Consider the following 27,123-nt stretch of genomic DNA (forward strand, 5'->3'; position numbering starts at 1 on the left):
GCCACCATGTGGTTACTGGGAATTGAACTCAGGATCTCTGGAGGAGCAGTCAGTGCTCTTAACTGCTGAACCATCTCTCCAGCCCTTACTATTGATTTTTTAATACAATGACCAAATCAAACTATTAACTCACCTATCATTCCCAACCTCTGATGTGATGGGAATACTGGAGAGTCACCTTCCCAGTGATTTTAAGACACACAGTACTCAGCTCTTAGCTTTATCTTCCTTGCTATAAAACAGCTTTAAAAAAAAAATGCAGGTCAGATTTCAGATTTCTTTCTTTCCCTTGAGGCTTTGGACCCTTTGAGAATCATCTCCTCGGTATGCCACTCCCAGTAGACTGTTCCCCACTTCTATCCAGGTTGTTGCAGGTGACAGAATTTCCTGTTTCATGAAGATTGAATGGCATCTCATAGTGTATGTGTGCTACTTTTTATCTATCTGCCCATCCATGGGTGGGCAACTTTGCTAGAGTAGATAGATGGGGCCACAGTGACCATGGCAAGCAGACAGGCATGCCACAGACCTCCATCCCATCTTCAGTTAAGTTTCAGAAGTCACTGACCAGGGAATCCACCTGCCACCGGCCACCACCGAGGTTCAATAACCACTGCTTCTCTTCCCCTCGCCTCCCTCCTCTCCTGGAGCAGCCACTCTGACAAGCACCCTTGTCTATAGTGTAGCAGCTGAGGAGGTGTGGCTCACACCTCATCAGTTTATTCATTCCCAAGACTCACTCCCAGAATAGAGATAACTGATGGCACAATGCTTAGTTCCGGTTTTAATCTTAGGTAGAGAAGAGCAAAGTGAGATTGGATCAGTGGGTGAAGGAACCTGCTGTCTGGTCGGATGACCTGAATTGGATCTCAAGGACCACTGTGGTGATAGAAGAGACCAGACTCCTGAGAAGTCGCCTCTACCCCTGTGTATGTCATGCCTGAGCTCACACATAAGCAAACGACAAGAGAGAGAGGGAGCTAAGAGTTTTGTTTCGAGATGGGTTGTGGAGCCAAGCCTGGGTTTAAATTCTTTATCCTCTTCCATCTTTAAGTAGTAGGATTAAGGCAAGCTCAAGAGTCATTCAAAAAATTTTGTAAAAGATTAAAGTCGCCAGACAGGTGGTACACACCTTTAATATCAGCCTCGGGAGGCAGAGGCAAAAAGACCTCTTGAGTTTGAAGCCAGCCTGGTCTACAGAGGGAGTTCCAAGAATAGCCAGGGCTATCCAGGGGAATGTTGTCTCAAGAATCAGAAGAAAAAGAAAAAGAGGAAGAGGAGAGGAAAGAGAAGAAGAGAAAGAAGTGGAATAGAAGGAGGAGGTGGAGGTGGAGGAGGAGGAAGAAGAAGAAGGAGAAGGAGAAGAAGAAATGCTTTTGTATTTACATGAAACCATCTTATAAAGGAAGAGCTACAGCTCTTCAGTGTGCACACAATCCTATGCTGTCTTCCAGAGGTGGTGATCATAGTGTTTTGCCCCATGCTTTCCAGGTAGACCCAGGTTTGTGCTTGTGAACTGTTTCTGTGAAATGAATCACGCTACTACCTGTGCCTCCTATCACTCATTTAGCATTCTTAGCATTTTCTGTTTCCAAAACTCTGTAGTTGCTGAACTAGTACATCTCATATATTGGATGGTTTAATTGCAGGCTGAGTGCCTGGGGCTGTAAGGTGATCAGATAATTGATCCCCTAAAGCAAAGCAAATGCAAACTTAGAGGGGCCTCTGAGAGCTCACAGCCTGGAACCTAGGACTGTCTCATGGGAAAGCAGGTGTGCTTTTACCTAAAAATGGAATTTCTGCTAAGTCAAAATTTTAAAACGCTAAGGTTGCCAAACAGCTTTTAAATCACAGTTGTGCCAATTAATAGTCCACCAACGTAGGAGCCCTCCTGTGTCTCCAGGCTGCCAAAATGCTGAGTGTTGATAATTATCCTTGAACTTCATCAGGTGAATTAGCAAGAAATTATATCTGATTTTACTTTGTACTTCTTTAATAATCAATGAGTTTGAACATTTTTTTTCATTTATTATTAGCTACTGAAGCTCACTTTTCTTTTTTTTTTTTTTTTTTTTTTTTTTTTTTAAAGATTTATTTATTTATTATATGTAAGTACACTGTAGCTGTCTTCAGACACTCCAGAAGAGGGAGTCAGATCTTGTTACGGATGGTTGTGAGCCACCATGTGGTTGCTGGGATTTGAACTCTGGACCTTCGGAAGAGCAGTCGGGTGCTCTAACCCACTGAGCCATCTCACCAGCCCGAAGCTCACTTTTCTAATTCATATCTTTCACGTCTATTTCTTTTGAATGATATATTTTGTTTTGCTTTTGAGACAAGGTCTCACATAGCCCAGACTGGTCTCACACTTGCTAAGTAGATGAGAATTGTCTTGAACTCATACCTTCTTGCCTCCATATCCTATCTTTTGGACTTTTTGGTCCTTTTTGTTGCTATATAAGAACTCTTTATATATTAAGGGAATTAGTCCTGGGCTGGAGAGATGGCTCAGAGGTTAAGAGTAGGACCTGCTCCAGCAGGGCCCTCAGCTGCGTTTCCATCACCCGCATGAGCAGCTCTCAGCTGTTGCCTGTAACTCCACCTCCAGGTTGGCCTTGGTCCCATCCCCCCTCCCCCAGCCCTGACCCCCAATTAAAAATAAATCCCTAGAAAAGGAACTTTTAGTTCTTTTTCTTTGGCTGATTTTTTTTTTCACGGTGTGGTTTGTATTTGATTTTGAGACATTTTGTTTTATTAAAGCCTCACGTCTTCTATGTTGTATCATCTTTAACAGAATTTGATTTTTATAGCCAAGATTGGAGAGGAAGAGAGGATCCAGAGTTTGTTTTTTTTTTCTTTATATTTTTTATTTCTTTTTCAAATATAAATTTATGAGCCTCCTGGCAGTCTTTTAAGAAGTGAGGTCAGCTTTATGGATTTCTGCATTGTCTAGTCAGTTTTCCAACACCAACAACTGCTTAGCCATTGCTCGGTTGGGGTGCTGCTCTAGCTCCTGTCAACTCTCCGAGCCCTCCCTCCCTCCCTCCCCTTCCTCCCTTCCTCCCTCCCTTTCCTCCCTCCCTCCCTCCCTCCTTCCTTTCCTGTGTGTGTGTGTGTATGTAGGGTGTAAGTGAAGGAAAAACTTTATTTTTTAATGTTAAGTATATTTTTAGTGTATTCTTTGACATTTCCATACTCCATACAATATATCTTGATTAGGTCCACCTCCAGCTCTCTCCTCAGCTTTTGCTAGACTCCTCCCAGCAGAGTTTTAGGGTCTCTTGCCTATGCACACAGTCGGTCTGCTTGGTTCACAGCAGGGAGCCCCTCTGAGTAAAGCCTGTAGTCTCACATTGTTTCTAATATTTGACAGGTTTATTTGCCCACCTTAACTCCTTTGTCAAATGTCAGGAAGTTTGAAATTCTTTTCCATGTTGAACTCTTCCAGCTGAAGCGCCCCTCTCTCAGCACGGCCACTGCTTGCTCAGGATTGCCCCCGGCCGGGTTTGTATAGGGAGTCAAGGAGGATTTATATCTTTACATCCCTGAGTCTGTCAAGAGCAAACTGTGTCTGCCCCTCTGGGTCAGTTGTAAATGCAGGGTAGATGTCCACATCGCTGCAGAGTGAACGCTGTGTACCCATCCATACCGCGTGTGTGCACCTGTGACCGCTACATTTGAGATGTCTTTTACTTCTTGTTGAATAAAACCACACTGTGGTGTGTCCCAAAAGAAATTAAAGAAAAGATTCTTCTGTCTGTAAAGAACAAATATCATTCATTCCTGTTTCCTGAGTTCACTTTCCCATTTGTTCTTAGATAAAATGCTGGGCTGCAGGCCAGACAGGGGGTTGTGCTGTGCCAGTCAATGGGCCTCTTGGGAGACAAGTCTAGCAGCAGCACTGGCTTAAGTCCTCCTGTGTCACTACAGAAGAACGTCACAGGCCAGGTGGCACGGGGACAGCCAAAATTCACTTCTGGTAAAGATAAGGTTTGGCGTCTCAGTGGAGCTGTCCTCTCTTGCTCTGACAGTTCATTGTTTGCCATGGGCTTCCCGGAAGTGAAGCTCTGTCCTCACAGGTGGAGGTGGAAGGACCTAAAGGGGAGGGGTGAGTTCCCTCTGAAGTCTCTGTCACTGGAGATTTAGTACATTCATGAGGGCTTCATCTCTACCTCATAGGCTGCACTCTTAATACCAGCACAATGGGGATGCAGGTTCAACATTCAAATCATGGCAGACCTGCCAGAGGCTGGCTATGTCTGAGTTCTCCTTCCCATCTTCTTTTTTTTAGTGCTACATCTGATTCAAACAGTCTGTCTTTATGTTCTATCTTATTCATGAACATTTTGCCATATATATATATATATATATATATATATATATATATATTGAATATGTTTATACACACACATACACACACATCTCCTAATAGTTCACAATTGTTAGTCATGGACCACATAAGTTTGCTTCTTACTTGACCCACAACACCAGTAAGATACCAATCAGCCATTACTCTGATGTGTGTCTCTCTGCTTTATCTTCTCTCCTTTCTTTCTCTTAGCATGTATATGCTTATGCTCTCATGTGTGTATGTTCTCCTCTGTGTGGGCATACATATGTGCATGTAGAGACCTGAAGCTGATGCTACATGTCTACCTCAATTTCCTATCCAGGTTATTTATTGAAGTGAGGTCTCTTGCTGAACCTGAGCTTATGACTCTGGCTAGTCTAACGAATCAGTCTGCCCTGGGGTCCCCAGGGCTTGGATTATAGCTGTTGCTGGCTCTGGGGATCTGAACTCTGGTCCTTAAGCTTACATGGCAAGTGCTTTACCTACTGAGCCATCTCCCCAGCCCTGAGTTGGCTTTGTTGTGAGAAGTGTTATAAGCTGAGACAATCGGCTACTGATCTACTATTGCTGAGTTCTACTTGGTTAAATTTGATCCTGTCTCAGCCGGTTTCGTTGGCAGAACCCGACTTACTTTCTCCTGCTGTTGTTATTTAGATTGTTTTCTACTTTCATTTCTATAAATGAGGCTTTTGTACCTCATTTTGAATTGTGGTTAAAAAAAAATACGAAAACCTCGAGCCAGGTGTGTTCATTTATTACATCTGTAATCCCAACACTCAAGGGGTGAAGACTAGTCTCAAGTTCAAGGTCAGCTGCCTATAACACAAAGCAAGACTGTCTTAAAACAGTGGAATATTAGGAGCTGGGAACCTGCCTCAGAGCCCTTGCCTCCCTCTGCTCCACTGGGCTTAATCGGGAGATGGTGGTCAGTCACATTACAAGGCTCTTGTGACCTGTTACTGCTTTTTTTTTTTTTTTTGTCTTAGTTACTATCTGGTAGGTCTAAGTTCAGTGACTTTAGACTATGAAGCACCTGGAAGGCAAGGACACTATGTAGACCTTGACACTTTGCTCTTGTGACTAAAACTGGAGAGAGGCTGGTCCGCACCATTTGCCGCCAGAGAGGCCATTTGGAGAGTGGAGAGCCTTGAGCTTGGTTTTGCTCAGCAGCTCTCCCTGGCATCTCTCTCTCTGCTTAGCAGCAGAGCACTGACAACTTGTTTGGGAGGAAGGATGACATGGTGGGACAGGTAAGACCCCAAGTAGAAATCAGCTTTGCCCCCTTCTTAATTAATCTGCAGCTGAGGGCTATCAGGACTCTGAGGGTGTCCCTGGCTGGAAAGAGTGAGGAGGGGCCAGAATGGTCTAGAAAAGTCTGGTTATGTGCTATCTTGGTCTCAGTAACACAAACTCTTGCATTTTTTCCCTTTTCTTTTCTTTTCTTTTCTTTTCTTTTCTTTTCTTTTCTTCTTTTCTTTTCTTTTCTTTTCTTCCCTTCCTTCCTTCCTTCTTTCTTTCTTTCTTTCCTTCTTTCTTTCTTTTTCTCATTTTTTTTTTGTACCATAAGCAAAGAGATGCTTCCAAGCTCATGTGCAAGCCAAGAATGACAGCACTGGACATGTCCCTGTGTGAGCTGTAGCCCGATTCCCTGGCTTCCAGCCAGGGAAGAAGGCCGCCAGGGGCCTGCCCTGGAGCTGAGAGCCTCAACACTGGAAGGAGGTTCCCAGGCTCCTCCTAAGTCCAGGAATGGTCCAAGGGCACAAAGAAGCATATACCGGGCTCTGTGGACAGATGGTCCTCGCTCCGGCCCCATTCCTGGCTTTGATTTGGTGTGTGACCTGGCCATGCTGCTGTCTGTACCTCGATGGGCCTTCTTTCCCCCCTGTGCAAAGTATGGATGAGAAGAGAATGTATTTTACAGGCACATTTGAAGCTAGAAATAATCACCTAATAGAGCTTTAGGTACACAGTAGGTCACCAGTGTGTATCCCTTGCTGGAGCAGAGATCCTGAGTCCCTAACCCCCTGGGTTACAGAAGCTGTGGCTGAGAGGATAAGGCATGGTTTTTGATACCTTTTTCAGGTGCGAGAATGCTTTAGCCAAGCTGAACAAAGGACCAGGAGGTCCCACCACAAACCTCTGCAGAGACTACCCTCAGACTCTCTCAGGACTTGCTACAGGGTAGAACATGGCGACCCGGGGAGCCTGTTGGATCTAACCAGGAACTGTCTGGTGTCATGGCCCTACTTCATGTTCCGGCCTTTCTGGAGCCTATTTGGCTCAGGTGCCTAAAGGAATGTGCAGTGGGCCTCTCTTGGTTCTCTTAGTAAAATTACTAGAACAGTGGAATGCACTAGAATTCCTAAGTGAAAGCATTAGTCCCATAAAGCTCTGTGGTCAGCAGCACCCTGGGAGAATGATAGGAAGTGTGGGCTAAGCAGGGGCCTTAGGTAGGTGTCCCTACCAGAGAGTCTAGATAGGTAAGTGATCTTGAATCTACTCTCAAGGGAGGCGGGAGTGTTGTAATGAAGTAGGTAGGTCTCCATGGTAACCAGGCTACAGCTTCATTCCGTTGGCTCTGCAGGTGGGGAAGTTCTAGAAACTCAAAGTGAGGTTTTGCTGAGCAGGTGGTGAGGGTAGCCATTAGGAGATTGCCCCTAAGTTCTCCACAGTGTTAAGATCCTGGGATTCCACTAGTTTATGACAGTCTCTTATCATTAGCTACCTACCCATGGAGAGCCACAGCTCTGGGGCTGTGGAGAACACTAGAACAGTGTGGATGGCTTCAGAGTCCTGACGTTTATATCCCAGCCCTAAAGACTAGCTAAGGTGGTCTTCAGAATGGCCTGAGCATCTGGCTTTTAAAATCTCCCTGGGGCTTCTGTGGTGAGGCTGAGCTTCAGAACCACTGTTAGAAATGGCAGGCAAGGTAATTAATAAGAGCTGTAATTATTATTACAACGTATAGGCCAGGCCCTGTGCTGAACGCATTATACATTCATTTCCTTTAATCCCCAGAATTCCCATTTTCCAGAGGGAGAAGCACTCTCAGGTGAGGTAAATTATCACCAAGGTCAGAGAGCAGCAGGAGCTGGCATGCCATGCCAAGATCATCAGACTCTAGAGGCCAGGTTGGCCGCCACTGTAATTATAGCTTCTGAGGCAACTGCAAAAGATGGGATCACAGCTGGGCCAGGCATCCTGTATCCAGCCTGAGGCTCCTGGTCCCATGCCACAGCGGCATCTTGTCTGATTGGATGACAGTAGTGACAGAGGTCAGGGAAGCCCTGGGGGACCTCCATCCCAGACCTTGAGCAAAGAGATGTTGACTGATGGACTTACCAGTTCTGCTAGAATGGCAGTCTTTCTTCTTGGGTCAGATGGGAATTTCTTCTCGGCGTCATGGAGGGAGAGTGGGAATCACATTCTGTTCACCAGGTGTTTTTGGTTTCTAGCAGACTCAGGAGGGGGAAAAAAATTAAAATAAAACAAAAAAACTCAGGAGCCATCCACAAAACAGGACCACAGCCTTTTAATAAGTAGTTTCGTTGAAATTTAGTGAAAGTTAAACCCAGCAGGTGCCTGTTTTACTGGTAGTAAAAGGAAATTGGGCAGCAATTGTTTAAAGGGGGTTGGAGTTGTTTACATTTCAGACGAGGAGGTCTGTGTAGGTTTGGAGGGAGAGTTTACCAGGCTTAGGGCGTGGGGCTGAGCTGTTCTCCATGAAACTGACATGGAAAAAAATTCCTTCTTATTTTAAGCCTCCCTTTTGCTGTTTGCTTCCTAATTTTAGCAGCAGGAAGCAATAAGCAAATCTTGATGGGAAAAGGGCTCAAACAAGTCAGGCAAGTCTCAAAGTTTAATCAAAGTGAGGGAGGAGGTGAAAGCTCCCAGGACGAGCCAGGGGCTCCTCTCACCCCTGCCCAGCTTCTCCTCCAGCTCCAGCAGTTTCATGTGGTTGACCTTACTGAGCAAGAAAGCCCCGGGTTTGGCACTCCATAAAAGGACAAATACTGTAGAAAAGGGTAGTTGCTTACACTTCAGCCAAGAACCCTCTGCCAGGGGCTGGAGGGCAATGAGACGCTCATCAGCCCATCACTCAGCAGGCCTCTGCCTCCATTCCTCACCATGGCAACACAAAAGGGCTTCTAGTGTGGTCCACTTGGAAGCTCCATCTTGAAAGCTGAATACTGCCCTGCCTGCTAGGGAATTCTGGGAATGGCCAGCCTGGCCCTGGACTATAGCCACTGGCCCAAATACCAGAAACCAGCCTGCCATCTCAGGGAGAATGGCTGCCTTGCTGTGTCATGGCTCAGCAAGGCTCATTTGGGTTTTATTTTACTTTTTCCTTTTAGAGATTTGTTTTTCTGTGCATCAAGGGACTAAAGGGCTCCATGAACCTTTGGTTGCTAGGACAGGAGAGCCAACTCAAACTAGCCTGAGAGAGGGGGCAGGAGGGAGAGAGGATGAATATGCTCGAGAGTGCATTATATAAAAAACATCTCAAGATTCTGGCTGGTCTCGATGGAATCAAATAGCCGTTCTTGAACCAATTAATGTACTGCTATACCTAGGAGTAAAGTAATAAGGACCCAAAGTCCTGTGCTCATTCATGGGGTGTTGGGACAGGGTCAGTGAATGAGAACCTCAACAGGAAAATAGGCAAGAAAACCCTAAGGCATCCAGAGCTTTCCTGTTACCTGCTTGTCCTCTGCAAAGTGTTGTATTTATTCAGATGTGGGTGAGAGGCTGCAAAGATGAGGGATGCTTTGCCTGTGTGTGTGTGTGTGTGTGTGTGTGTGTGTGTGTGTGTGTGTCTGTCTGTGTGTTTGTGTGTGTCTGTGTGTGCGATTGATGCCCACAGAGGCCAGAAGAGGGCATTAGATCTCCTGAAATGGAGGTTACAGACAGTCATGAGCTGCCATGTGGGAGCTGGAGGACTGAACTCGGACCCTCTGGATGATCAACCGGGGCTCTTAACCACTGAGCCACTTCTGCAGCCCGCTCATTTGTTCTTTAGCCATTGCTTTTAAACTGCCTGTATCACTCAGGCACCACTGTGGACTTTAGGTTGCAGCAATCAACAAAACAGGCCATCTGTGCTTTGCTGACACTTGTGTTCTTAAAACAAAAAGTGGTCAAGAAGACTAAGATATAAAACACACACAGATTTCCAGCTGCCAGTGAGTGCCGTAGGAGATGGAAGGTAGGGTGGGGTGGCCTCATGGTTTTACGTAGGGTGAAGGGAGGCTCAGGGAGGATGGGAGGTGGGACAATTCTGCAGGAGACCAAGGAGCAAGACTTGCAGACTGGGAGGAGAGGAGCCTCGCCTCTGAAGCAGAGCTTGTGGGAGCAGCAGGAGAGGCTGAGTCCAGTGAGGGGCAGGACCCCTGCCCGCTTCCTGGTGTTCTGCAGTGTGGAAGGGTCACACTTGTTTCTCCCCTGGCCGGTTATACTAATTTAAAAGAAGTTTTTGTTCTATGTGTATGAGTGTTCTGCCTGCATGTTTGCCTTTGCACCACATAGGTGCCTGATGCCTATGGAGGCTAGAACTGGAGTCATGCATGGTCGTAAGTTGCCATGTGGGGGCTGGAGAGACTACACTAAATTTGAGAGTAGGGACAATACTTAGATATTTATTTGCTCATTCGGTTATTTATCCATTCCTTTATTCAGCAGGTACCTGCTGAGTACCTACTGCGTGCCAGATGTAAGAACTCACAGATGAGCAACACCTCTTTTTATCTAAGTCAAGGTTTCTCTAACACCCTTCCACCCCCAACTTGATGTTCTCTTTTTTAAAAAGTAATCCATTGAAGCCAGTTAGTGCTGCCCATTGGAACATGGGCAACCCATGGCCACACCCTCGCTCCCTCAATAGCTGTCACCTGCCCATAGCTCCTTAGCTGTGGCTGCAGGGGGCGGAGGGGGCTTATGAGCCCCTCCCCATCCACAATTACCTCACCTTGGTAGAAGGACACAAATGTTAGTGTCATATAACAGGTGCCAGCCTGGCCTAAGAATTCCACACACAGCACTGTACCATCACCTGCTCTGGAAAAGACTCCATACCCAGGATCTACATGTCCCATCCTAGTTCCATGCCCCATGCTAGCTCCTGATGGCCCTGCAGCCAAGGACCAAAAGATACATTTCCCCTCACCCCTGCTGTGCTTAAGAAGCCTGCTGGTTGGAGACATGGTAGTCACTGTGTCCCCCTGGAGGAGGGAGGAGAAGGGGAACAGCATCTGTGGTCACTGCCCAGCTGGCTTGAGATAGGGTGAGGCTCTGTGACCATGCCACCAGCTGCTCTGCTATAAACCCTCATTTTGGAGTAGGAGTTAATGCATGACCCTTCTTAGCCACGCCTGACATGATCTGAGCAAGAAAAGAACCAGATGCCTACTAAGTGCTTCTTCTAGGGCCGCCCTGCTGTGTGTTTCTTTTCTTTTGTTAATTTTTTCAAAAATCAATGAATTATTATTCTGGGTGTGTGTGCATACCACAGCACACATGTGAAGCTCTCGGTTGTGGAAGGGAACTGCAGACTTTTCTCAAGAACACAGTAAGACTTAACTTGGTTTTGAGGGCTTGGCAGAATCCAGAACATTCTCTGAGTCTCTGAGGCTTTGGGTGAGACATGGGAAGGCAGCCGACAAAGAGCAAGCTCAGAAGTGTCCTTCCCACTTCGGGGTACATGGTGGTACTGGGGGGTCAGGGAGATAAATCAGTGAGTGACTGAATGGATGGGTGCGTTCAAACATTCATAAACATAAGTCCAGCTCAGGTGTTCCTTAGGCCTCACACTCTCAGGAGGGGGAGGGGGCAGGTGTGTGGTTCTCAGTTGGTGTTGAACTAGCAGAGGATGAGGGTGGGGTCAGTCTCGGAGGTTCCCTAAGCCCACAGAGTGGCCAAGAGCCCTGAATAAATAGCATGGTTGCTTCCCCCAGTCAACTTTCAGGATAATGAGGTGATATACTCTCCCCATGGGAGTTTGAAAAACTCTTCCCTCTGCGGTTTTTCTTTAATTTTAGCTCCTCAGCCATGAGCTAGTGGCTTCTTTCCATTCCCCTGACGCAGAGCTGGGGGAAGGAAGGGACTGGTATTCATTGTCTCGGGATGGAAGGGCACAACCCCACTGCCTTTCCATCTTTGCTCCCAGGGCTGGGCCTTTGGATTTTTCTAGCAACTCGGGGCTCAGGCAGAATCACCCCTTTCCCCCTCCTCTCTCCCTCCTCTGAAATGGATTTTGAGCCCACAGGGGGCCAATGACACTTCTGTTCATTTCCTAGCATGGCGCTCACTCAGAATATTAGAACATCATGGTTGCTGCTGTGTCACCTCTGAGCATACACCCTTAGCAGCTGAACCTAGCTTGGGACAAGCATACATTTCCTGGGAGAAACAAAATTTCCCTCTCTGGATCTGCCCTCAGACACCCTAGGCTCCTGGCAGGCCCCCAGGTCAAGGGGCCACTGGAGAAGGTGGTATTGGGGCAGTGGTCAGGAGCTAGGAGCTTCTAGATCTTTTAGCATTCCTCCAAGGGAGGTTGGGCCAAGCTCTCAGGATAACATGGACACCTTGATTTGTTGATGAAACACCTCAGTGTCACTCCACAGAAAAACCCTAATGTCTGCAGGGACCATCCTCTAAGGATGAGGCATGTGATAGAGACCTCATTCTTTGGCTCTATGAGTGGACAATTCTTGTCCTCTTTTCGGCTCCCTCCATCAACCCAGAGCTGCTGATTGGGCACAGGAATTGGAGTTGGGACGCAGTCACAGCTGATAGTTTGTCATAGCCCTTCTGGAAACATCTGGCTCACAGTTTGATTCAGATAATGAGACGTCAGGGTACATGTATCCATCCATTCATCTCTGATGTGCCTTCCCCTGTACCTCTCTGGGGACTCTGGTTGCAGAGCGTTGGCTGTGGCTAAGGAGTGGGAGGCTGGCCCATTAATTATCCCTCTTTCTCCAGCACTTAGCACCAGTGGGCCTAGTGTATCAGACATGGAGCCACTGAAGCAGCAACAGAAGTCCCAGAGATGCTCCAACACTGTAGTAATAGTGGTCCTGAGGGCTGGGTGCATTAGCCTGTGATGGCTTGCTTTTCCTCAATGGAAACTCTGCAGCAGCTTGTCCAAGCCCTGGCTCTTATCCACCGGCAGCCTGCATATGCCTAACCCGGATCCAGGCTCTTCATCTACAGAACACCCTCTCTAGTTTCTAGTCTCCTTAAGGTACCTTATCCCAGACAACTGATTTTCTCTGGGAAATACCTTCTCTGTATCAAGCAGAGAGCATTGGCTTTTAGAATTATGGCTGGTTTGGGTGTTAGAGAGATAGTTCAGCCAAAACACGCCTGCCACACAAAGTTGGAGGACCTTAGATCAGATCCCCAGAACCTTGTGTTTAAAACAACAACAAAACCGAACCAACCCAAAAACAACCCAAAAGGTGGGTCTAGTGTCTCATGCCTGTATCCCCAGCACAGGGGATGCAGACAGACAGAAGCTCACTGACCAACCAATCAGCGAACTTCAGCATCTCAACCCCACCCTCCACCCTCTCAATGTCCACTTCTGCCCTCAAGTTCATGTACTCTGTATCCATGTGTATACACAGTAGCAAGTACATACCTGCCCCCAAGATAATGGATAGTTTGTATCCAGATTTATAATGTTCTAGTTCTCTCAAGGGGAGGAGCTGAGAGGACCCAGCTGACACTCCTAGGATGTTCTCACAGTATCCTTCCCCATCTCCTCCCATGGAACCCTCCTGTTTGGGCCCTCTCTGATGCTGACCTTTGTCTCAGGTGACAGGAACACCCTCAAAGGGCTTTGATGAGAAGGCGTACCTGTCAGCCAAGCAGCTGAAGCCTGGAGAGGACCCATACAGACAACATGCCTTCAACCAACTGGAGAGTGACAAACTGAGCTCAGACCGACCCATCAGGGACACCCGCCATTACAGGTATGGCATCTGCTGAGTGGACAGGAAGGGAAAACTAAGAAAAGACCAGTGTTGGTCAGCTTGGTTTCTTTCACTCATATGTGTTTATTGTTTTATTACATTTATTTACCTTATTCATGTGTCTGTGTGTGTGTGATCGTGCACACATGCAAACTGTATATATTTTACAAATAAATATGATGTCCTCAGTCTTTATCTAGTGACTTTAGACTTTAAATTATCCTCACTCTCAGAATTATCCTGCCTCCTGTGTTTGTTTGTTCATTCAATCTCTCCTCTCCTCTCCTCTCTTTTCCCTTCCTTTATTCTTTTCTTCTCTTCTCTTCTCTTCTCTTCTCTTCTCTTCTCTTCTCTTCTCTTCTCTTCTCTTTTCTTTTCTTTTCTTTTCTTTTTGGTTTTTCAAGACAGGGTTTCTTTGTGGAGCCCTGGCTGTCCTGGAACTCAGAGACCTGCCTGCCTCTGCCCCCCCCCCCCCCCCCCGGCCTACTATGTCCTACTGGCACTGCCCTACTATATTTCAATGGAAAGGTCATGGAAACCCCCAGCTGAAGGCAGAAGGTTCCCTCTGTCCTCAATCAGACATCCCAGTAAGAGTAGCCTGCCAGGGGACCTCAAGAAAACCCAAGACGGTGAGCCGAATACTGACACAAGGGCTCCAGCCCTTCCCTCTTTAAACAGTAAAAGGCTGTGAACGCCCCTTGGCATCCTTTTCTTTTTTTTTTTTTTTTTTTTTTTTTTTTGGTTTTTGGTTTTTGGTTTTTCGAGACAGGGTTTCTCTGTGTAGCTCTGGCTGTCCTGGAACTCACTTTGTAGACCAGGCTGGCCTCGAACTCAGAAATCCGTCTGCCTCTGCCTCCCGAGTGCTGGTATTAAAGGCGTGCGCCACCATGCCCGGCGTGGCATCCTTTTCTTGCCTCCTTCCCTGGCCCCAGCATCTCCTGTAAAAGCATCCCGGTCTTGATCCTTGTTCTTCTCCTGTGGGAGATGGGCAAGGTCCTAGACCAGGGCCAGAGAAGCCTTCCACCAGTCAGTCCCTGCTTGGTGTGACTGGACTCACAAGGCAAGTCAGCAGCTCTCTTCCTGGGTTCAGTCTGATGTGTCCTATCTCGAGTATGTGCTATCACCTCTTATCTCTTCCTGCCATCACCTGCCATCATCAGAAACATTCTACTCCTTCTGCAGAACCCCTGCCCCCCCCCAACCCCCATGCCTGGCCTCATCTGCCCTTCAGTCAGCATGTGATATTCCTATGTTTTTATTTCCTTCTTTTCTTTTTCTTGATGTGTGTGGCAGGGTGTGTGTGTGTGTGTGTGTGTGTGTGTGTGTGTGTGTGTGTGAAGTATGTGCAAGACCAGGTTTTACAGTATAGCATAGGCTGGCCTGGAATTCACTGTATGTACTCCAGGCTAGCCCTAAACTTTGATTCTCTCCCAGTCTCAGCTCTCAAATGCTGAGATTACAGGTGCTAGCAAACCAACATTTAAGTCCTTTGTCAGTCAGCTTGAGGGCAGCTTCCTCTCTCTCTCTACTGCAAGCAATGGTAGGTTCATGTACTGCTGTTCTTCAAGACCTTCAGTGGACAGCCCTAATCATGGCTAACTCAGTCCTCAGGACCTAGGGGAATCTATGTCCTGACTTCATATGTCAACTGAGGGCTTGGCCTAGATCATCTGTGTCCACCTTCCCACCTCAACCTACCTTGGCTCTCCTCGTGTATTTGCTGAGATACTAAAAGGGGGAACACTGCTGGGGGCTTTGCACACCCAGGGCTGTGGTGGGTTGGTGAGGTGCCATGTGCTACTGCTAAATCCTCTCAGAGGGCTGAAGTAGATCAACGTGTGTGTGTGTGTGTGTGTGTGTGTGTGCACGCACATGCACACTTGTCGCAGGGGGAGCATAGGAGGTACCAGCCTGGTAAAGCCAATGTGCTCCTGCAAACCTTGCCTTCCCCAGATACAGCTTCCACTGGACTCCATGCTGCAGGCTAGCTCCTGGTCCTGGCCTCTGGCTGGGATGCTACTGTCAGAGTGGGAAATGACATAAGGCAGACTTGTTGAGAACATGAGCAAACCTTCCCAATATAGACATGGGACAGCCTCTTGAACAACTCCTGGCTCCTGGGAATTGGGTAGCTAGCTCTACCCGCCATCTAAATCCCAGAAGAATGTAGGTGCGGGGGAAGTTCAAGTCCACCCTTCAGACAAGTGTAGGAGGTTTGCCTCCTACAAGGAGAGAAAAACATTATTATCTAGCTTCTCTCCTTAGACATGACATCTGGGGACAAGGACAAAGAACTGGGACTCTGTAGAACTGTATTCCCCTTGGGAGCCTGGCTTCTGGGAGCAGAAGAGAGACCCTCCCCCCACAGCCCTCCCCACACAAGCAGTGGGACTCCCCGCCTGCCTGACCTGGCCTCTCTGCAGGGCAGGATGTGGGCCTGGGAATTCACACTGTGAGCTACTGTCAGTGGGGTGAACGCTGTAATGAAAAAAATAGTCATCGCTGGAGTAGTGTGGAGCGATTGTAATAAAGAACATCGCTTAGGAAAACCAGCGGAGGCGGGCGCCTGCCTTCCAGCGGTTTGGAGCCAGGAATGAATGCATTCACAGGAGCGATAGATAGGAAGGAAGGCCGGTGGGAATGACGGTTTTAATTCCCTTTGCTGAGATGAGAGGGAGCCGGGGATCCAAAGACAGGTTGGGGGACCCCGGGGCTGCAGAAGAGGGAGCAGAGTGGCAGGGACTGCCCTCAGTGTCTTCTGGGAAGCTGTTGTCCTGCAGGCTTGCCTCCGCCTGATAGCTCTTGCAGGGCTGTTAGTGCTATAGAGAGTGGGAGGGAAGTCCCTCCACCCCCACCCTGCAGGCAGAGTGGGAGGAATTTCTGGCCAGATCCTACCAGAGCTGGGAGACAGGGAAGAAAAAGCATCAGGATGTGAGAAGGCAAAAGGAAGGTGGTTTTCTCCCCAACCCATCTACCTCGCCCCACCGGTCTGCCTCAGCAGCAGTAGCCTCATGCTTTGGCTCCTGGCTGTATCCTGGAGCCTACACATAGACCCTAAACCTTCCCAGAAGTCAGTGCATGTGTGCATGTGTGTGGTGGTACTTTAGGTCTTTGGCAAAGAACCCCCAGGCTTAGGACGACTCCTCAATCTGCAATTTCCTTCCTAGACCCCAGGCCAGGTAGCAAGTGGGTGCTGGGCCCCTGTGGGATGGAACGTCATGTTGTAGGAGGCAGGCTCTATCCTAGCTTTGAGAATTCCTTCTGCATTACAGAGCTGTCTGTCCCAGGGCACAGCAAAGTGGGTATAGAAAAGCACTTAGCGGTCCAGGCATGCCAATACTGTTTGCCTTTGAACCCCCTCACCTCTGACCCCCTTCACCTCTGACTCCCGTCCTTTCTCAGTTGCCCATCCTTGTCCTATTCTTCGGACCTGCCGGCCACCAGTGTCATCATCACCTTCCACAACGAGGCTCGCTCCACACTCCTGCGCACAGTGAAGAGGTAATCCCCTCATCCTTATGGGCTGTCATCTCAGTGGCTCTGTCCCGTGGGGGTCTTTGGTGGCCAGGGAGTTTCTGACTAGTTTCTGTGTAGACACTGTGGAGGCAAGCTCTAGGAGGCTAAGTCTTGTCCAAGAAGCTAGATCTGGTGAATCTTTTGGGAGACACAAGAGGTCAAAAGCAAGAAGTCAAACCCAAGGTCAAATCCAAGAAGGTAGACATTGCAGCAGGCTCTGAGTGGAGCCTGGGCAGGCAGGGCAAGCTGGGTATCAGCCCAGCAGGTTCCTGGTAACCATCAGAGAGATATTCCCCTCCTGCACACATGCCACCTCCGCAGTACACTTAGATGCAAGTGGGACTCAGGAAGGAGTACCCAGAGACAGTGCTTGGAGTGATGAGGCCTGGGTATCCTTTCTCAGAGAGAGACAGGCGCCCCATCCCAGTCGTGGGGGTGGGCAGGAGCCTCCGTGGTGAGAGAGGCTTTTACAGGGATGTGTAAGAAAGGCTGACTGCAGGCTCGTTTTCTGTGCCCACTACTGTTCCAGCGTCCTGAACCGAACTCCTGCCAGCTTGATCCAGGAGATCATTTTAGTGGATGACTTCAGTTCGGATCGTAAGTACTCATCTTCTCTTCATCTGCCTCTCCATGCCCCCCGTCCTGGCTGCTCCCCCAGTTGTTGAGATGAGCTCTCTGCTGCCATCCTGGTTCTCACACATGGACCTCTGTCAAGCAGGGAATCGTTAGTCTTTTCTGGGATGATTTCCCTACCCTGGAACCCAACAAAGGGCAAGAGTGGCGTTGTTGAAATGATACACCTGTGAGATGACATTAAAAACAAAAATAAAAGCAAACGAACAAACAAACTGAAGCAAGGGGGTAGGGAGATGCCTGGGTAGAGAAGGTGCTTGCTCTACAAGCATGAAGAACTGAGCTCAGATATCCAGCACGCATGTCGAAAGTCAAGTGACAGAGGGTGCATCTGTCAGCCAGTGCTCAGGGAAGTGAAAGGGTGTGGGTGGATGGTGGGTGCCTCACTGGCCAGGTAGTCTAACCAAAACTATGAACTCCAAGGCAAGAGAGGTAGAGAGCCTGTCTTGGAAAAAGAAGCAACGAGGTAAAGAATAAAGAGAGAGACACCTGAGGTTGACCTCTGGCCTCCATGCCTATACACATGAGCAAGTGTACTCAGACAGATAGACGACACACACACACACACACACACACACACACACACACACACACACCTGACATAAAAGATCCCCTTTCAATATGCCAGGTGCTCTCTGGTGCCCCCTAGGGTAGAGTTGGGTTCATAGACACTAATGGTCCTCAATTAACCCAGGAGGAGTGGGCTGTCTTTCAGCCATGATAGCCAGTATGATCCGATGCCCATAACTAAATGAGCTTGCCTTCCTCCCCTCTGCCCCCAGCTGAAGACTGTTTGCTTCTGACCAGGATCCCCAAGGTCAAGTGCCTTCGCAATGACAAACGGGAAGGTGAGCGCTAGGTCTGTGTCCTGGTGGTCTTCTACCTCCGGACTCCTGTGCTGGACACTGTCCTAAGACCCTTCAGTCTGACTTGCTTCTTTCTTCTGAGAAATGGGACCGCGCTGGCATTCTTCTGCCTTACAGGGTTGCTATAAGGATGAACAAGAGTCTTGTGATGCAAAGCCCCAAGAAAATGGGAGGGAAGGAGAAAGGTGTGACCGACCAAGGAGTGTGTCGGAGCATCAGTGGTAGCACAGTGTGCTGTCTAAAAGCTTAGAAGACGCAAGAGAAGTTCCAAGCACAGTTCCTGTCCTAGGAATGTTTAATATGTACCCAAGGGGGTCAGAGTGACCCTCACCACAGTTGTGTTTCTGTGAATATTGTGGTGATGGAGGAGAGGGAGTAGGGTGAGCAGGAGGGTCTTCTGAGGTGGAGTGGGCCTCAATGGGGGGTGGGAGAAATAGGCCTCAATATAGAGAAAGTAGCAGGCATCTCAAGACACGGGTGATGGGGAGCAAGGGAGGGCGTGGCAGGCCAAGCACAGTGCAGTCAAAGGCGGGAGCTGACAGGTAGACAAATGCTGGTGCTAGCAGCCCCTCTCCCTGGAGGGCAGTGGCAGACATCGGCTCTGCTGACATGCTTGTCCTTAGGCATGACAGCCATTGCTCCTGTTCTGCCCACAGAGAACCGCGGTGCCAAGAGGGTCTGTAATTTTCCAAAGGTAGTAAATGGAGGAGCCAGGATTCCAGCTTGGGAGACACACTCAAAGGCCAGTCTTTTAGTCTCTCTCTATGTGTTCTTCTCCCTGTGAGAATCCAGGCCTGGCCAGCAAGGCAGAGACTGGGTGGCCTGATGTGAAAGCAGACCTTGAAAGGTGGTGGTGCATGCCTTTAATCCTAGCACTTGGGAGGCAGAGGCAGGAGGATTTCTGAGTTCGAGGCCAGCCTGGTCTACAGAGTGAGTTCCAGGACAGCCAGGGCTATACAGAGAAACCCTATCTCAAAAAACAAACAAACAAACAAATGAAAGAGAGAGAGAGAGAAAGAGAGAGAGAGAGAGAGGGAGGGAGGGAGGGAGGGAGGGAGGAAGGAAGGAAGGAAGGAAGGAAGGAAGGAAGGAAGAAAGAAAGAAAGAAAGAAAGAAAGAAAGAAAGAAAGAAAGAAAGAAAGAAAGAGAAAAGAAAGAAAGGAAGAAAGAAAGGAAGGAAGGCAGCAGGCAGGCAGAACATTCTTAGACTTGATAAGGTAGATAGCAGGGAGCCACAAAGCTTTTACAGTGAGAGAAATATGTAATAGATATTATATAAGAAAGGCCATTTAAGCCATAAGGATATCAGTGAGTGAAATCTTCAGACTATCATGGAAGAGGCTGAAGAGAAATGTCTCTCTGGCCACTACACAGTAGAGGTTATCATCACGCTTGGGAAGATGTTGTCCTAGGGTTTTGCCAATAGTGGATGAAAATTTATGGTCACATGTTTTCTCTATTCCTTTCAGAAGAAAGGTAAGGCTTAGGCCTTTTGGACTGCTGGCCAGTCAGATAGAGATAGGGGTGTGGCCAGGGAAATGTCTCCAGAAAGTGACCTATATCCAGAGGTCTCAGCATGGGGGCCCATCCCTTCCCACAGCTCACAGGACGTGGGTGGTTGCTCTGGCCTGGGCAGAACCAGCTAGGTCTCTGCTATCCTGACAGACAGTTCCCCACCGAGAGCCCTCAGCAGAATGTCCAACGGCAAAGCCAGTTAGTGAGCAGTTAGTGAAAAGCACTAGGAAATGAAGGTAGGGGACAGAAGAACTTAATGTATGGGGTCCTCTGGTTCCAGGCTACCTTGCTCTACTGTTTGATGTGACTGCGTTATGGTGGCTTCTAGTCTTATAAGTAAGAAAGAAACTGAGGCTTAGGGGTGGGGATGTAGCTCAATGGAAGAGTGTTTATCTAGCATGTACAAGACCCTGTGTCTGATCCTCAGGACTGTAGAAAGAAAAGAAAGGAAGAGGGTGGGAAGGAAGGAAGGAAAGGAGGGAGGGATGGAAGAGAGGAGGGATGAAGGAAGGGAAGAAGGGAGGGAAGGAGGAAGAAAGGGAGAGAGAGAGAGAGAGAGGAAGGGGGGAAGAAGGAAGGAAAGAAGGAAACCGAGTGAGGCTCAGAAAGATTAAACAACACACTCAAGGTGACTGAATGGCTGGCATACAAACCCAAGCCCTGCTCAGTCAAGAGGATTCTCCCCTGTCACATCTGGCTGTGCAGCTGGAAAGACCCATGAAGGTTCTCAAAGGGATAGGTTTTGTCATCTGGTCTGTCACTGACTCAGCTTGTCACCCCATCTGCATCTACAGCATTGAGTGACCCTGGGTGACACTGAAGGTGAGGGAGACAGGAAGGGAGGAAAGAAACAGGCACAAAGGGGAGGCTAGCTAGCCACGGTAGCTCAGAGATCTCAGCCCCTGAACCAGTGAGGACCCCGGGACTTTGGGTGACATTGATAGGGTGGTGGCTCAGCCCCTTCCTTTCCCTTTGCAGGACTGATCCGGTCCCGGGTTCGTGGGGCAGATGTGGCAGGAGCCACAGTTCTCACTTTTCTGGATAGTCACTGTGAGGTGAATGTGGAGTGGCTGCAGCCAATGCTGCAGCGGGTGATGGAGGTGAGAACCCCCTGTCTGTGGGAGCTGGACCCCCTTCAGGAGATGCCCTCAGTGTTCGCAGCCTTCACTATCTGCAGAGCTGAGCTGGCATTGCAGGTGGCCTCAGGATCTGCTCCCCCTAAGAGACCCCACCCATCCAGCTGTCTCTCCTGAAACAGGAGTATGATTGTCATGTTTGTTCTCGCTGGGGGATAAGAGTCACATTGTATGGGAGTTTGAGCCAAGACACTGTGATAGGTGCACAGGATCCTGGGCTGGGGGAGTCTGTGGTCAGGCTGGAAAGCCTGGTGGGAGCAGGACAGACTGGAATTCTCCAAGAAAGAAAAGGAGGGAGCAGGGGCCTTCTGCCGCGTGTCTGCTGTTCGTCAGGATGGGCTGACAGAAAAGGATGAGGTCCTTACAAGGGAACCCTAAGAGGGCAGGTAGCCCTGCCTGGGTGTGGTACATGTGCCTATAGTCCCAATATCGGCAGGAGGATCATACCTGAGTCCAGACTGCATGGTGAAAGGAAGAAGGGAAGATGAGGGAGAAGGAAGGAGAGGGGAAAGAGGAGGAAGGGAAAACAAAGGAAGAAGAAAAACAGCCCAAGTTTTAAAACGACAATGGATTTGAATGAGCATTTGTTTAAAGACTTACAAATGGCCACACACAAATAAAAATAGCTCATGGGTTCATCATTTGGGAAATGTGATTGTACCTCATACTTACAAGGATGGCCAAAATCAAAAAGACAGTAACGAGTGTTGTCAGGGTGCACACACATGGGAGCCCTCACACATTGCTGGTGGTAGTGGCAAACAAAGCAGAGACGTTAGAGAACAGTCTGGCAAGTTCCTGAAAGTTGAAATAGAACTACCCATTTGACCCAGCAGTTCCCCTGCATCCTGCAGCGGTCAGAGGGGGCGTCACGGAGCAGGAGAGATCCCAGGAACGCTTAAAATGACACGAGAAGAAAAGAGGGAAGAGTAGTGCTGTGCCTGGAGATGGGTGTGTGCAGTGATCTAGTCCAGACTAGAGTTTTCCAGGAGGCTGGGGGATTATGACACCCCATGTTCCTGAGGTCCCTCTGCAGAGCAGGCAGCTGGGCCTTTGTGTAAAGCCCATGACCTCACACCTTCCCATCCTCCTCTTCTAGGACCACACCCGTGTGGTGAGCCCCATCATCGACGTCATCAGCTTGGACAATTTTGCCTACCTTGCAGCATCTGCAGATCTTCGAGGAGGTGGGTCCTGCTCCTCAGGAAGGGCCTGTAGGCTTGAAGAGAGGCAGGCAAAAGCAGGCAAAAGCCCTGCCTGGTTCAAGTGCTCTCCCCAGCCTCACTCTGCCAATCCTTCCTCGGTGAAGATGAGGAGGGAGAAGGAGAGCCTGGGGTTGTAAGTGCTTCACACACAGTCAGAGGTGGGGCCAGCTCATCAGTCATCCCTTCCCCTCATCGCGGGCACACTCCTCCCTCGTGCTGCTGGTCCAGGGAGCTTGGCCAAAGGCCTAGGGGAAGTCTTGTGGAGAGAAGTTGTCTGGACAGGAAGAACGGAGCCTGTGGCTTCTCCTGAATTCTTAATACACACCCCAGAGGCCATCAACAGCAGCCATTCACCACATTTGCTACTGAGCCTTGAAAAGCATCTAGTCAGATTTGCTATGGGCTATTAAGTATATAAAACCCACACCAGTGGTTAGGATTCTAGTGTGGACAAATATAAACCATCTCATTAGTGTTTTGTATTGATTGCATGCCGAAATGTTTTGGGTAAGCTGTGTTAAGACTGTTTTATTCAAGCTGGGCGTGGTGGCGCACGCCTTTAATCCCAGCACTCAGGAGGCAGAGGCAAGTGGATTTCTGAGTTCGAGGCCAGCCTGGTCTACAAAGTGAGTTCCAGGATAGCCGGGACTATACAGAGAAACCCTGTCTCAAAAAAAAAAAAAAAACTGTTTTATTCCAATTAACTTCATGTTGTTGTTTTCATGTAACTCCTGGGCAGTCTTTTTTAATATTAATTAATTCATTTACTTATATTTTACATGAATGTATAAGTACCATGTGCATGCAATGTCCACAGAGGTCAGAAGAAGGCATCTGATCCCCTGAAACTGGAGTTACAGATGGTCATGAATTGCCACGTGCATACTGGAAATGGAACCTGGCTCCTCTGATGAGCCTCAAATGCTCATGACTGCTGAGCAGTTCCTCTAGCTCAGCACCTCTCAACCCGTGGGCAGAGCATATCAGAATCCTGAATATCAGATGTTTATCTTATAATTTATAACAGCAAAATTACAGTTATGAAGAGACAACAAAATAATTATATAGTGGGAGAGGGGTCACCACAATATGAGGAACTGTATTAAAGGGTCACAGCATTAGGAAGGTTGAGAACCACTGCCCTAGCCTCTTCTGGACTCTTTAGATGGTATATATGTGGCTTGAGTTGGTGGCTTGCTCTTCTTGTCCCTTTTGACAACCACGGATCCTGGTATTGAGCTGCCTAATTCAGGTACCCTCGTAGCCACCCACATATGGCTCTTTAAATTAATTAATATTAAATAAGATTTACAATTAAATTCCTTGGTTGTCCTGGCTACATTTCACGTGCTTAACCCATATTGGGTTTTGGCAGCCGCACAAGGTTTTGGTGACCCCACTGAGCCATACAGATATAAAACATATCTGTCATACAGAAACTTCTGTTGGACATTGCTGCTCTAGAGACTCTGTTGCTGGGAGTTAGTGGGCATGGGGGATGGGTTTTCTCTAGGGCTTGGTTACACACTGAGTGGACCCAAACAGGAGTTAGACCTTGAATCTGGGTAAGATCCTAAGAGAAGCCAGCCATTTCCCCTCTGAGAAGTCACCTCAGGGCCTTTGTACTTGGTCTTAGTTACTTTCCTGTTGCTGTGACAAAACACCATGACCAAGGCAACTTATAAAAGGCAGCGTTTATTTGGGGGCTCATGGTTCCATGGGATGAGTCTATAACTATCACGGCAGGAGGTGTGGCGGCAGGCAGGCACGCATGGTGCTGGAGCAGTAGCTGAGAGCTCACAGATGATCCAAAAGCAAGAGGCAGAGAGAGAGCGAACTGGGCCTGGCATGGGCTTTTAAAGCCTTGAAGCCCACCTTTAGGGGCAAACTTCCGCCAACAAGGCCACAGCTCCTAATCCCCTGCCCCAGAACAGTTTCATCTGGGGACCAAGTGTTCAGATAGATAAGCCTGTGGAAGTCATTCTCGTCCAAACCAGCACCCACTTGCTGCTGCCCGTGTCTGGAATTTCCTTTTCCCAGATGTCCATATGGAGCATAGTCTTTATTCCCATGCTTGGTTAAAAAGCAACTTGTCGGAGTTTTGTTGACTAACCTTGCTATAATATGGATACTTCATGTTGTTATTTGCTCTTTAGCACTTTGCAAAATACACTTTGTAGCATTTGTCTTCTCAGTAGGCTGGCACAGGTGTCCGTGTCAGTACAGTACAATGGCTTCTGGGATCCCACTCTGATCAGAAGAGACTAAAGGGTGGAAAAGAACGTCCAAAGCCATCCCACTCCCACTCTGCTTTGCCTGTAGGGTTTGACTGGAGTCTGCATTTCAAGTGGGAGCAGATCCCGCTGGAGCAGAAGATGACCCGGACTGACCCCACTAAACCCATCAGGTCAGCCTGCTGTGTCCTTCAGGGGAGCTCTTCTTCCTGGGGCAGGGGCCTGGGAGACTCTTTGGAGCGTATATCATCACTAGGGCCTTCAAGGGTGTCCAGTCTGGGTGCTAACTCTGAGTCCTCAGACCTGCCTGTAAGAACAGAGAGGACTGTGACCATGGGAACAGTCGTGAGGCCTTGAGAGCTGGCCAGGCCTCCTGCCTCAGCGACTCTGCAGAAGAGAGGCTCCTGGTTTCCACATTTCACGGTTTCACCTTCATTCTCTGTCTCCCCAGGACACCTGTTATAGCTGGAGGAATCTTCGTGATTGACAAGTCCTGGTTTAACCATCTGGGAAAGTATGATGCCCAGATGGACATCTGGGGAGGAGAGAATTTTGGTGAGTCAATCAACAAACCATAGTGAAAACACAAGAACAATACCGAAGCTCAGACGGAGCAGTCTATATGTCAGGCCCTGGCCTTAAAGATACATTGTTTTAAGTCATTTAATCATCATAAGGGCCCTTTGAGGTAATTGTCTCCATTTTCCTGATTAAAAAATAGGCACAGAGAGTGATCTGTTAAGTTAGATGAAAAAGTTTAGGTATCCAGGGGAGCCTGTGACCAAATGGCTAAATGTGTGTGTAGGAACAATAATGACTGAACACAGCTTAATTTTGTGGCTGTTTCTCTACCAGAAGGGGTAGGGAGGTATTCAACAGCACATAATGATCACGTGTGATATGGAGTCAGAGGCCTGGGTACCAGCTCTGGCTCAGCCTCTTCAGTCTGTTTGATTTGGGGCGAATTAAACCTCTTTGGGACCTGGTTTCTTCCAGCGCTTGTCTTGAGTAGTAAATGAGGCTATGGCCATGATCACTGTGTGAGACCACAAGGATGGGACCTCCTGGACGGCCTGGGACAGCAAGAATGCTTCCCCAGAGTGCTGCCACGTGAGGCTAGAGCCCAGGTTCCAGCGTAACTCGTCTGGGTCACAGGGAGAAGCAGTGAACTTGGGTAACAGCAGTTGAAAAACAGAAGAAACAAATAAAAGAAACAATAAAACAAGGAAAGAACCTGCTTCCTGGGGTTCTGATAAAGTAGGCATGAGACTGTGTGTATATCAGGCCAGACACACACACACACACACACACACACACACAGACACACACGCACACAGACACACACACACACAGACACACAGACACACACACAGACACACACACACACACAAATGCAGCTCCCTGCCTGGGTGTTCACAAAGGGTTAATTCATAATATGGACTAGATATGAAGGCTAGCCAGCACAATCCTGGGTGGTGCTGTGGCCACAGGGAGCTGTTGCCAGTCAGTCACAGGTCTGAAAGATGGGGATGCAAGCACCCCTTGGCAGGCACTGCGTTCTCATAGGGGTGTGGAGGTGTTGCCCCTCACCAATCTCTATCTGCTGCTGCCTCCTGCTGGCTGCACCTGCATGCCAACAGAAGGAAGCACCAGGGCTCGGGCAGTCTAAACAGGAGGAGCCTCCCAGAGAAACCAGGGAGGGCAGAGAGCTATCCCAGGGTCCTCAGGAGCAAGGGTAGTTGTCTGGTCTTTCTCTCAAAGCTCCTCTCACAGTCTCCTTTTCCACCTGACCAGGTTTCTAGAGTAGTGGGTAGGGTGGTGGTCTCTCACCCAAGTGACACTAGGACACAGGTCATGGTGCAGCCTTCCTGAGTTTAGTCAGAAAGTGCCATGTGTGACAGTTGTTCACAGCAGAGCTCCTGAGGGGTGGTGAGGTATTCTCAAGGCCTGTGTGAGGTGTTAAGATGTGAGCCTTGTCCTCTCATGATGTAGTGGGAAAACAGGACCACGGAGGGGCCAATTGACCAGGTGGAAACAAGCACAGGATTTTCTCTGCTCCAACCACTCTTGGAGTGTATAGGCAGCACTCACGGGAGTAAATTCTGGGAGCTAGGGCACCGTGACCCTTGCATCAACACCTCATTTCTTGTGTCTGGAGTCCCAGTGACCTGCTTTGTGTCCTGGTCTCAGCCTGAAGGCAGCTTTGGCAAAATAGTTTTCCTGTGAAGCTGAGGTGGGCCCAGCAGGCTGGAAAGGGCCTAGCCTTCCTGCAGGCAGATATTTCTCTCTTTCTCTTTCTCTTTTTTTTAAACAGGCTGGGAACTGACAGAGAATCCAGTGAATGATCAAATAGCTCACTTCAAACTCTGCCTGAGGCAAGGGCTCGCGGGCTGGGGAACTTGAAAGACAGAGCTGAGAGAGATTCTGGCTAGGCTTCCGTTCCTCAGAAGAAACTCAAAGAAGTGTCTAGGCTGGCTATGGCCCTCACCGGGTCAGGTGCTGAGCCAATTTTGAGCCCTGAGACTCCTGTCTCTTATGGCTTTGAGCCTTTTATTCCTTGGTTGAAAGACAGGAGCCACCCAAACTGAACCATGCTCCTGTGTCCCCTGAGACATCCACAAACAGGAGGCCACTAGGAATGGGACTGGTAGATACCCAAACCTTGAGGGTCACCTTAGAGTTTCTTCCTCTG

At 48.6% G+C, this 27,123-nt stretch overlaps 1 protein-coding gene across 3 annotated transcripts in view; it reads left to right on the plus strand.

Annotated features, from left to right (window-relative positions):
- The window catches only part of Galnt16 (polypeptide N-acetylgalactosaminyltransferase 16), an 85,428-nt gene that overhangs the window by 40,660 nt on the left and 17,645 nt on the right, over window positions 1-27,123 (plus strand). For all 3 annotated transcript variants that reach the window (NM_001361700.1, NM_001361701.1, NM_001081421.2), the window contains 8 exons: window positions 13,169-13,326; window positions 16,729-16,827; window positions 17,372-17,439; window positions 18,258-18,323; window positions 20,835-20,956; window positions 22,092-22,179; window positions 24,520-24,604; window positions 24,883-24,986. In NM_001361700.1, the coding sequence (NP_001348629.1) occupies window positions 13,169-13,326; window positions 16,729-16,827; window positions 17,372-17,439; window positions 18,258-18,323; window positions 20,835-20,956; window positions 22,092-22,179; window positions 24,520-24,604; window positions 24,883-24,986 (790 nt within the window). The remainder of the gene's footprint in view (window positions 1-13,168; window positions 13,327-16,728; window positions 16,828-17,371; window positions 17,440-18,257; window positions 18,324-20,834; window positions 20,957-22,091; window positions 22,180-24,519; window positions 24,605-24,882; window positions 24,987-27,123) is intronic.

The sequence above is a fragment of the Mus musculus genome, chromosome 12 (assembly GCF_000001635.26).
Source record: "Mus musculus strain C57BL/6J chromosome 12, GRCm38.p6 C57BL/6J".
NCBI lineage: Eukaryota > Metazoa > Chordata > Mammalia > Rodentia > Muridae > Mus > Mus musculus.